Source organism: Sus scrofa, chromosome 9, assembly GCF_054392235.1.
Source record: "Sus scrofa isolate SSC_HxYL_T2T_F1_AM1 chromosome 9, Sscrofa_HxYL_maternal_Yorkshire_Landrace_v2.0, whole genome shotgun sequence".
In the NCBI taxonomy this organism is placed as follows: domain Eukaryota; kingdom Metazoa; phylum Chordata; class Mammalia; order Artiodactyla; family Suidae; genus Sus; species Sus scrofa.
Window position 1 is genome coordinate 70369356 of NC_139391.1, and position 11938 is coordinate 70381293.

Below are 11938 nucleotides of genomic sequence, written 5' to 3' on the forward strand. Positions count from 1 at the left end.
GCCCATTCCAGAAAGTTCTTCCAGCTAACCTCCTTTCCTCCCGCCTCAGGGGAAGCCCCCAGTCCATCAGGAAGATGAGTGAGCCAGGAACCAGGAGGCCTGGGCTCCAGGCTCCACTCTAGGCTTTGTTCAGTTGCCAGTGAGTTGTGTGACATTTCAGGGCCTCAGCTTCCCCCACCTGGAATAGGGGTGGTTATCCTGCCTTGGCCTGAAAAAGAAACATAAAGAGTCCTTCACCCAACTGCCTGCTGTGTGCCTGGCTCACAAGATAGGGCCTGGGAGGGACACTGACAGACCACAGAAGCAGTGTGGGAAACGGGGGTCATGCAAACAAGTGGGGTCAAGGTCAGGAGAGCACCTTCCATTCCAAAGGCGTGTGTGACATGCCCTCTCGGCCCAGGGCCCTCGATTGGGAGCTTTGAAGAAACACACAGTTCCCCATTCTCAGAAAAGAACTGGCATTCTGTCACAGGCATAAGAAATATGTACAGACTAGAGTTCCCGTTGTGGCTCAGTGGGTTAAGAACCCAACATAGTATCTATGAGGATGCAAGTTCAATCCCTGACCTCACTCGGTGGGTTAAGGATCCAGTGTTGCCAAAAGCTGTGGCGTAGGCAGGCAGCTACAGCTCCAATTCAACCCCTAGCCCAGTACCTTCCATATGCTGGCGCAAAAAAATAAAAGAAATCTGCTCAAATAATCATAACACAGAGCAGGGTAGGAAGGTGCTGAAGAGAGGGTCACATCTGTGTGGTGTTTGGGGCCCTCATGGAGAGGTGGTGGGAGCTGGGAGGGCGGGGGTTGCAGTTGTCAATGGAGATGTAAGGAAAGCTCGGTGATGGGCAGGGGAGGCAGACTTAACCTGGAGAGGAGTTTCCGTCATGGCTCAGTGGCTAATGAACCTGACTAGTATCCATGAGGATGCAGGTTCGATCCCTGGCCTCACTCAGTGGGTTAAGGATCCGGCGTTGCCATGAGCTTCAGTGTAGGTCATAGACTCAGCTTGGATCCTGCATTGCTGTGGCTGTGGTGTAGACCAGCAGCTGTAGCTCCAATTAGACCCCTAGCCTGAGAACCGCCATATGCTGCGGGTGCGGCCCTAAAAAGACAAAAGACAAAACAAAACAAAAAAAGAATTAACCTGGCGAGAGCAAGGAGGCAGTGATGGGGCCTCCCTGAGAGGGTGGGAGAGTCATGGAACTCAGGGGCGCTGTCTTCTGGCCAAGCGTTGGAGCCCCTCGGGGCAGGAGCGCATTTATCATCACGTCTGTGTCTTTGCTTCTCTGTTGATCAAGTACGAGAAAAGAAGGATGTTCCCCTGGGCCCTGAAGACCCCAAAGAAGAGGACGGTTCCTTCGATTACAGGTGCGTGATCGCCTCACTCCTGTTCCCATTGGGCTGGCTGTCCTCCCCGCCCCGCACAGCCAAGATTCCCGAACTCTCCACCCAGTGACCTAGGGCAGAACTAGAAGGCCCAGTGTCCGGCTACGGCCATTGTCCTCTGCCCACGCTCCCTCTCAGATCTGGACAGGCCTTCGTATCTGCCTTGACAAAGTTGTAGTTGGCCTGTTTTAATGACAGCTGTGCTTTGAGTAAAGGAATGATGCAGGATGGGTCACAGCGATCTTACTCCCAGACCAAGAACAACGCAAGGAAACGTTCTGATGGGAGGGGAGCCTTCCTTCCCCACCCCCACCCACTCTCCGGGACCTCCATCACTCCTGCAACTTCTCCTTATCCTGCCTTGGGCCTCCATCACTCTGCCCAACAGCAGCCTCTCAAGCAGGATCAGATCAATGGGCAGCAGAGCCACTGCCCTCGCAGGAGTCTGTCTGGTGGCTTGTGGACTCTGTCTGTCCATCCAGCCCTGCATCCCTATGAGCCTCCCAAAGGGCGAGTATGAGAGGCCCCTCCCTTGGCTGTCCTCAGCCCCTCTAGTGGGACCGAGCTTCCCCTTGGGCCGAGAGCTATTCCCTGGCCATCTCCTCTGCAGGCCCTCAGTGCAGCCTGAGGAGGGGTGGGGACCTCCTCAAATACAGGACAAGGTGACTGCACAGTGAGAAGCCACTTCCTTGGGCACCTCTGCCACCCAGATATCAAAACTGTCGGGCAAAAAACCCTGCTTCCTCCCCACCCCAAACCCCTGCCCCACCAACACTGAGGCTGGACATACATATGCTGGTGCATGCATGGGCTCACACACCACATACCAGGTACATACATGTACACACACACACACACACACACCCCTTGGCTTGGCTCTGGAGAAGCTTGTAGCATCCATCCTAGAGCCCCCCACTTGGATGAGCCCAAGAGTCCAAGACTAGGAAAGGGCTGAAATGAACACAGTAGAGGAAAAACCAGGTTTCTAGGTGGGACAAGCTGGGGGGGACGAGGTAGCGCTCGCTCACCCTGCCCATCTGAGCCTGTATGCCCAAGCATCTCTTTGTTGGGACTCTCTCTGCTTCTGTCTCCCTTCTCTGTCCACCTGGTCCTCAAAGGTCACCTGAAAATTAGACTGACAGGTGGCTAGACCAGGGCCCCCCAGTCCCTGGGTCTCTTCCAGGCTTCCCTTAAGAGAGGTCTGTTCTTTCCAGACCTGGATCCCCTTTCCCGCAAGAACCTGACATGCTAAAGACCCTTCCCTGTCCCCTGCCTCCCACCCCCACTGGGCCATCCTGTCCAGTGGGTGCATTTAGCTTTCGGTCCTGGAATCCCTGAGAACCACAGGGACGCAATCTTCCCGTCCATGCAGGGGGTATGGAGAGCCCTGGGGAGAGGGTCCCTGTGACCAAGACTGTGAGGTGAGGCGCCTGGTCATTAGAATCTGCTGGTTCTGAGTTCCCATCATGGCTCAGTGGTTAACGAATCCAACTAGGAACCATGAGGTTGTGGGTTCGGTCCCTGGCCTCGTTCAGTGGGTTAAGGATCCAGTGTTGCCATGAGCTGTGGTGTAGGTTGCAGACACGGCTTGGATCTGGCATTGCTGTGGCTCTGGCGAAGGCCGGTGGGAAGGCTGACAGCTACAGCTCCAATCAAACCCCTAGCCTGGGAACCTCCATAGACCGCAGGTGCAGCCCTAGAAAATACAAAAAAAAAAAAAAAAAAAAAAAGAATCTGCTGGTTCTCAAAACATACCATGTAACCCCAGAGACCCCCTTCCCCCACTCGGTGGCCTCTCCCATAGCAGTGCCCTCAGAGACAGCAGTTAGGCCAGGTAATGGGGCCCCATTCACTCAGCGCATGAGGGGAGTGGGCTGATAGCTTTCTTTCCATGAATGCCCAGCTCCTCGGGCTCTGGCTGCCTCTCCGCTGACAGCTGGCTTTGCCCAGCCCCATGGTTAGAAGTGAGAATTCACTGCCCACTCTGATGGCAGCTCAGCTGGTCGTTTGCCGCAGGCCGGGGAAGGGCTCAGTGTGGCCTGGGGCAGGGAGGGGGGAACGGCTCAGACTGCCTGGTACCGCCTGCCGGGGCCCAGATTCCCACTGCTGGTCCTGCTGCCTTCTGCCAGGACCTCATCTGTCCTCTGAAGCGCAGCCAGCAGCACCTGGTCCCCGCCTCTAAGCCTCAGAGAGCAGAGAGCTTTCCAGCCAGGGGAAGGGACATGGTGTCTGAGCAGATGCCCGGCCCACTCAGAGTGTCTCACTCCCTGGGGACACAGCAGGCCTCCTGGTGGGGCGACGCCACTTTACTACCAGCTTCTTTGCATGAAGGAGGCTTAGTGGCAGGACCCGGGAGCCGCAGAAGGGGGCTGGGCAGGATCTCTTGCAGGTTTTGTCTCACGTTGCTGGCCCCTCATGTGTACTCATCTGCGTGCCTCTCCCCACGCCCTCTTGTCACTTGCCAGCCCTGAAACAATAGCATGGGTTTGCAGATGAACCAGAGCTGAGAGTAACACGACCAAGACGGAGAAGGGGAAAGGCGGGGACAGGTTTCTCTCTTTAAGGCCCAGACCCTTGCTTTTTGTCAAGGGTAGAGTCTTGCCAGAGAGTCTCAGATCTTAGAGAGTCAAAGCTAGTTGAAGCCTCTTGCTGGAGAGACCAAGTCCCAGGGGGAAGGAAGGGCTTTCCCAAAGCCACAGAACCACGCAGAGACCAGAGTTCGGGACCAGAACTCGAAGTTCTTTTTTTTTTTTTTTTGTCTTTTTGCCATTTCTTGGGCCGCTCCCGCGGCATATGGAGGTTCCCGGGCTAGAGGTCGAATCGGAGCTGTAGCTGCCAGCCTACGCCAGAGCTACAGCAACGCAGGATCGGAGCCGTGTCTGTGACCTACACCACAGCTCACGGCAACGCCGGAACCTTGACCCACTGAGCAAGGGCAGGGATCGAACCCGCAACCTCATGGTTCCTAGTCGGATTCGTTAACCACTGTGCCACGACAGGAACTCCAAGAACTCGAAGTTCTTGACTCCCCATCCTTGACCCTTCCCGTCCTGTCTGGTCTGCAAGGGACCGGCTCTGCCTCACTGTCGGGTGGCCTCGGCTTCCCTGCTATAGAACCGGCCAGACAGGGAGGGCAAAGGAGAGCTGGGAGGGGGTCACCCTGACGTCCTCTCCACTCTGGGCTGTGTAGTGCGCATGCCTGGTAGGAGGCTTGAGGCCGGCACCAGCCCCACCTGGTTTGGGGCTGCCCTGGGTGGGCAGGTCCTGATTCTCTGCCTCTCTCCGGCCAGTGATGAAGACAACAAGCCCCTGCAGGGCAGCCAGACATCCCTGGACGGCACCATCAAGCAGCAGGAGAGCGACGACAGCCTGGTGGACTATGGCGAGGGCGGCGAGGGCCAGTTCAACGAGGATGGCTCCTTCATCGGCCAGTACACAGTCAAAAAGGACAAGGAGGAGACAGAGGGCAACGAGAGCTCAGAGGCCACGTCGCCTGTCAATGCCATCTACTCTCTGGCCTAACGGAGCCCCCCCAGACACAGCCACTACTTTGCAAGTGGGAAGAGGGGAGACGGGGAGATGAGCCGCTGCAGACCTACCACAAAGCCACCACCACCTTCGGGGACAAGGGTGCAAGACGGGAGTCGGCCAAGCTGCAAGGACCCGCGACCACCCAGCCAACCGCAAGCCCCCTCCTGATGACCCCCCCTCCCCCCGCACCTCGGGGTGCCACCTGTGGGCGAGCCGGAGCCATGGCTGAGCTCAGCTGGAGGGAGCCCTGGTCCCTCACTCAGCCTCACAAACACCCGGAGCCTCCACCCATCCTGCCTGCCCTTGACCTCAACATACACACACTCACCAGGTTCTGTTGGTTCTGATACTTCTCATCGTCTTTATGTTTGCTTTGCCCATCTTCCCCCTCCAGACCCAGCATCTCCGTTTTCTTTTCCTTGTGAAGAAATGTCCCTGGAAAAAGAAAGAACAGGTGGATTCTCCCCCAGGCAACGGCAAAGATGGACAAAAAAGGATTGATCCTTAAGCGAAGAGAACAGAGGAGCTTATAGTATTCAAACCGCTGCTGGGCCAATGTATTTCCGAAGGATGCCTTTCTCGCCATAAGCCTCCCCGGGCCTCAGCCTTGTCAGTTGCTGAGCTGGGCTCGGCTCCTTCCTGGGACATGACAGTATTTTTGGCAGGGAGAGACGGGGGCGGGCCTCCTTGCCTTGCTCTGGTTCACTGGGGAGGTGGGCTTCCCTCTTGCTCCTCACTCTTACCCTGCCCCTTCCTTCAGAGTGTCCAGGACAAAAGCTGCACTGATGGAAGGACTTTGAGGAACAGGAGTGGGCGCTGATGGGAAGGACTTCAGCTCCAGTGACCGTGAACCTCAAGCAGAGAAAAAGCGGGCCTCCGGGTCCCAGGGGAGCTGCGCCACCTCAAGAGAGAAGGAAAGGCCTGGGTTTCAACTTCCCTCCTCCCCATCCGCGACATTCAGGATGTGGGAGAGAGGGCCACACCCACTGCATCCAGAGTAGAGGGTGCCCCCCTGCCCCCCCCAACCTGGTCAAGGTCAGGGCTGCTGCCCTCTGGGAGATGGACCTCTGGGGTGTGGAGGCTGTGCCAGTGTGCTTGGGGGTGGAACGCACTGCTCCCCGTTTCGTCTCTAGCAAACATCATCTCCTCGGTCAGTTCTGTATGATGTTGAAACTGGTGTTTTACAGCGTGTGGATGGGGCCCTGCCGCACGCCCCACCCCCACCCCCCAGACTGAGCCGGTGTGTCCTTTCCTTGGGGTATTTACATATCAGGAGACACCCCCCTCCCCCCCCCCCCCCAGTGGCCAGAACGCAGCACTCACCGTGCTGTAAAGCCTGGTCCGGGAATGCTCTTCGTACGCCTTACGCAGCTCTAGCCTGTCCCTGCGGTTCCCAGGTCCCCAGCCCCTCCCTGCACGCCTTGATAACTCAAGAGGAACGGGGCAGCCTATGCAAGCGCCACAGCAGAACCCGAAGCAGCCACTCCAAACGTTGCCCCCGATGGAGACACTCGAAGACCTACAGTTCTCAGAGACCCAAGGCACTGCCTTCATCCTCCCCACCGAATCCACTTTGAAACCAAAGGTATCCAGCCTCAGAGAGAGAGAGGGGGGTCCTGAGCCTAACGATAAGCCTTTAGCTGTTGCTGCAGCTAGAATCAGTTTCGGGAGGGTGACGATGACCCCCCCCCTCAAGTAATGGATCACCTGCCACCGACTTAGTCTGTGATTGGAGCTTCTAGCCGCTTGCCAGGGGGCCTGGGCAGGAGCAGGGCTATGTCCTTGAGACTCTACTAAAGCATCGTTTGCCACACGTTTAAGCCACAAAGGTATTAGCAGTGCTTGCGTCACTGAATAATCAGTCAGTTGAAGGTCGAGCCCACAGATACATGTACTCTTTCTGCAGGTAAGAAAATGTAGCCCAGCACTGAGCCAATTCTGTTGTTTGACCCTGAGAGCAAGTAACTTTGGCCCAGGCTGTGGCCAGCTGTGCTGCCAGGAAACCCGAGGAGCAGCTCTCTCGTGGTGAAAGGGGACAGGGTGAATAGCAGGGGGCTGGGAAGCCAGTTTGGGGGGTCCTCTCCCCCCGGCTTTCCTCCTACACCTGCCCGGATACAGCCGGGCTTGGGAATGGCAGGGGAGTGTGCTTAGGAGCTGAATGAAAGGACTGGCCTTTCCAGAAAACGCTCTGGATCTGAGCCGAGGGTCTGTTTCTCAGGCCTGCAATCCCTACTGCACCATACGCGCTGGTAAACTCACTGCACGGGAAGCAGGCTCTTCAGGGAGGATGGCCTGTGAGATGTCATCACAGCCATCACAGCCATCCCCCTGCCTCTAGAAAGTCCTCCACACAGCTGGTAACGGGGAAAGCTTCTGCTTCGGGAAGGGGTGAGGTGAGCCCTCAGCCTGTCCTTGCTCTTTGTGCCTGCCAGGCTCTGTACCACCCCCTTGGTGTAGGCAGGTAACACCCTCGGCCCCTTCACAGGGCTGTGGTGCTGAGAGGTGCCCATTCCACATGAGCACAGCCCTCTGGGCCGGCAGGACCAAACGGGGGCCTGAAGAACCAGGCTTTCCCCAAGCAAAGACAGCAGGTGCTCCGAGAGGTATGTGCACTGCAGGGTTAGGGAAGCAGGAAGAGAAAAGTCCATTTTCCATGGAGCCCGTCCCAGAGTTCACCCAGCTCAGCAGGCAAGCAATGTTGTCCAGCACCCCCTGCCAGCGGGGCTGCTCCAGCAGCCACCCCGAACCTACCAACCACAGTGCCAGGAGACGGCGATACCACTGGTGCTTCAGCCTGTCCAGCTCGGGGTCAGGGGATGGGGAGGAAGCGTAGGTCATCACGCAGTGGCTCCAGAAATTCCCTTGCCTGCACTGGGATCTGACCTACTGTGTTCTGCGCAAGAACTGTGACTTCCTGTGCTGTCCCTTCGTTCACTCAGCAGACACTCTAGAACCGCTAGTCCGAGCTAGGCTCTGAGCTGTAGGTACCGTGGTGAAGAGTCCCTGCCCCCACTAGTCGACAGCCCTGGAACTGAGCCTTGGGGCAGAGCAGGCACTGATGGGGAGCCCTCTGAGCACTGAAGCCGCCCGTGGCTCCAGGGTCACCGGGAGGAGCTTTGGAGGGAGAACTTGGCCCGCGAGGCTGAGCCAGACAGACAGTCCTGCTTCCTGAGCCCCTTTCCCCTGCTGCTTGGGGCACGTTGCTTAACTTGTCTGTGTTTTGGTGCCTCCGTCTCCCCTCGTCAGCCCCTCCTTTGAATCCCTCTCCGCATAGAGGGGCATGGGCCCACCTGAGGAAGTGGGGGGGCCAGTGTCTGGGGATGGCAGGGCCAGGGGACAGCTACCGCCCAGCTTGCCTGGGTTATGACAGATGGGCTCCTTCTTTCCTTACCTTGCTTTGGAGGCGATGGCTGCACTTCAGCTAAAGACGATCCCCTTCCCCTGTCCATTGGCTTTGCCCTGAGAGGTTGGAGGCATCTTGTCTACCCTCTTCCTGGCAAGTCCCAAGGCCTAGAGAAATGTCCACCTGTCCACGAGGTCCCTGGTGCCCGTACTGCCCACCGTGCGAGGCCCAGAGAGTGCTTTCAGTTTCCCTACAGTTAGCCTTAGAAAAGGGGTGGGAACAGATCCCAGGATGTCTGTGGGGTTTCTAGCTAAGGGACTGCCTGCCCTGCACACACCTAGCACTCACCCACCAGCACGTGCACACGCGCGCAGCAGACTGAGGCCCGTTCGGGGCAGTGCTTCCAGGGGGAACAGTCCCCAATGTGATCTTGTCTTGAGAATGAATGCACACCCGGACCCGCTTGAGAAGAGATGGGCAGACCTGTGTGTGGTGCAGTGTACAAATTAGGGCCCTGGGAGAGAGGGGATGCGGTGGAGAAGAGGCTGTTCACGCTGGGCCCCATTTGGGTGATTCCTGTAGATAAAAACCAAGGGAGAAAGGGAGTTCCCGTCGTGGCGCAGCGGAAACGAATCTGACTAGGAACCATGAGGTTGCGGTTCGATCCCTGGCCTCGCTCAGTGGGTTAAGGGTCTGGCGTTGCCATGACCTGTGGTGTAGGTTGCAGGTGCAGCTCCGGTCTGGTGTGGCTGCAGCTACAGCTCCGATTAGAGCCCTAGCTGGGGAACCTCCCCATGCCATGGGTGTGGCCCTAAAAAGACAAAAAAAAAAAAAAAAAAAACAAGAGAGAACGAGTCTAAGCCACAAGAGAGGGAAACTTCCCCAGGAACAACAAGGGGCAGCAGCTCTTAAAAGCTCCTAGAGCCCTGGCCAGATCAGAGCCAAGTCACAGGGCACCCAATCAGCCTGTGGGATGAGAGCTTAGTCTTTGCAAGCAAGCCTGCTCGGCTAGCACGCTGAAGGTGGGAGGTTTCTCCGGCTCCCAGCTGCCGGGAGCTGGGGCTGGGAATCCCTTCTCAGTGGGAGGGCACAGCTTACCTCCCCCTCCTGACACCCCAGCAGCCCCTGCCTCGCCCACACAAGCCCGTGGTTGTAATTCTGTCCGCAAAGCTAAGTCCCCTGGAAGAAAATCACCCTGTGGATGATGGCTGAGCTTTGCGGGGTGGCTTAGGAGTAGCAGAGAAGGAAGTCCCTGATTTTGAAAGGACAAAGAGCTTGAAATGTCAGGAGGACACTCAGCATCCTGGGCAGCCCCTCCTTTAACCCAGACAGAGGCCACCCCATGGGAGTTCGAGCCAACCCGTGGCTGTCCCTAGCCTGCCCAGCCCACGCCAGGGCAGTGCCCTTTCCTTCCTTGTCCCCTGCTAAGAATGGGCCTTCCTGAGATGGGTTCTGAGAATGAAGAGGGGAAAGGGAAGACAACCGTCCAGGGAGGCCAAGAGATGCCTCCAAGCCACACCAGAAACCAGTGCTCCTCTCTCAGTATATTAGTATTAAATGCGTGTTTTCATAATGACAAGGATGGTAGTGAAATAGGTACAGAGGTGCCTAGCTTAGGACAGGATCAGAGTTCAACATGCAGAGGAATCACAGAGCTAATCTAATTGAGATGACACGTACACTAACACCGGGGGAGGTGAAGGGACCTGCCCTAGGCCACCCAGCTAGTAAATCCAGTGGATTTAGGGCTTGAATTCAAGCCTTCTGCCTCCTGGTCCAGTGTTCTTTCCTCTCACCGCAGCTGCCACCTGGGAAACAGCGGTGTTACTTAAGCTCTGTCCCACTGGCTCACTAGCTCCCACCTCTTTTTCCACTTCCCCCACATCCCCCATCCCTCCCCAAGCGAAATCAGGATTTTTCAGAGTCCCAGACCTGTCCGTCTATGTCAGCCTGTGGTAAACCTGGCTGTGCTGTTGAGGGAAACCCAAGCCAGGAGAAGAGAGGGACAAGCCGATTGGTGTTTGTCACTGGGAAGCCTAGACCACACATCCGCAAGGGTGGTGTCTCTCGATTCTTAAGGCATCGGGTCCCCAGCATGGGCGTGGAGGGCTCTGTCCCCTCCACCCTTGACCGCAGGATGCTGAGGGGCAGCTCTGGTCCCCAGGGAAATGCTGGGCTGGAGGTCAGCACACGTCAAGACTTCGGTGAAGCAATAAACACAAAAATCTGGGAGAAGAAGTCCAGAATTTTGTGCACTTCTCTGTTTCGTTTTCAAAAAGGACGCAGGTCAGATGATCCTGCCCTGCTCTCTTTTCTGATTCCCCAATTCAACATCCTCAGTCAGTTGTCCTTCTGCCCGGCTCCTAGCTCTGCCACCCTCACACTCCTCCCGCACCGAGCATCAGTCGCCTGTGATGTGGCCGCCTTCTGTCCCAGCCCCACCCCTGCAGAAAGAGGGGAGGGGGGACCTCTTGCCCTGCGCCCCACCCCCAACACACACACGTTTCCAGTTTGTTCCTCTCAGTGGGGAAATCGCTTCCCCAGTGTCTCCATCCCCCCTCCCCCCGCATCCCGGCACCCCCCCCCCCACAGATGGGTCTGATCTTTTTTCCATTGGTTAAATATTTAACTCACCGAGGCACACCTTGGTTTAATCCCTCTCACCTTGTGTTCTTTCCTTTTTGCGAGTTATTTTGCATTAACCCACCTTGTCAGCGACAGATGCGTACCTGAAGGTGTCACACGGGGAAGGCTTCTGGGCCGTGGAGGACCATCTAATCCGTGGACTTATAAACTGACTGCATGAGCAATGAAAAGGCCAAATTATTCAGAATTTTTTTTGAATCACTGTAAAAAAAAAAAAAAAACTGATTTCTTTTGTATAGAGAACACTAAACGTATAATAAAAGTTGTTCAAAATCGCCCCTGGCAGTGTAATTTGTTCATTTTCCTTAGTTGATGGGTAGAAGAGGGAGGTCAGGGGTTAATGACAGAAATGAAGCATTGGGTGTTTTGGGCACCAGACTGCATACACACAGAATTCGATGATACCAGCTCCCATCTGTTTTTTTTTTTTTTTTTGGGCCACACTTGAGGCTTATGGAAGTTCCCAGGCTAGGAGTCAAATTGGAGCTGCAGCTGCCGGCCTACACCACAGCCACAGCCACAAGGGATCCGAGCCGCGTCTGCAACCTACACCACAGCTCATGGCCACGTCGGATCCTTAACGCACTGAGTGAGGCCAGGGATCGAACCCACAACCTCGTGGATCCTAGTCAGTTTCATTAACCGCTGAGCCACAAGGGAACTCCGTATCTTGAAGTTGGTTTTATCTTGGAAAACTCATTGGCACAATTTGTGCCCAGCCACGGAGACACCCTGATTCAACACACTGCTTGTGTACGCGGGCACTGCCACCACTTAAGAAGTGCCCTGTTGGGAAGTGGGGAGAAGGGAAGGAATGTTCAGGGAAGCTCTGCCTCCAGGCCTTGCCTCCTTGGCAGCCCCGCCCTGAGATGGGAGAACACCAGCCTATGCCCTGCCTTGTGCCTGGTCCAGAGCAGACACTGAATATTGTTGAAAGAATGAATAAAACTGCTTACACCAAAAAACCCCTCTTAGAGGCACAAAAGACTCAAAGGAATTTCCATCCACAAGCAAACAGAGAGGGGAAAGAAACA

At 56.2% G+C, this 11938-nt stretch overlaps 1 protein-coding gene across 49 annotated transcripts in view; it reads left to right on the forward strand.

Moving 5' to 3' along the window:
* The window catches only part of NFASC (neurofascin), a 212422-nt gene extending 201240 nt beyond the window's left edge, over window positions 1-11182 (forward strand). For all 49 annotated transcript variants that reach the window (XM_084976689.1, XM_084976706.1, XM_084976701.1 and 46 more), the window contains 2 exons: window positions 1297-1366; window positions 4675-11182. In XM_084976689.1, the coding sequence (XP_084832815.1) occupies window positions 1297-1366; window positions 4675-4906 (302 nt within the window). In that variant the 3' untranslated portion in view covers window positions 4907-11182. The remainder of the gene's footprint in view (window positions 1-1296; window positions 1367-4674) is intronic.
* The last annotated feature ends 756 nt before the right edge of the window (window positions 11183-11938 follow it).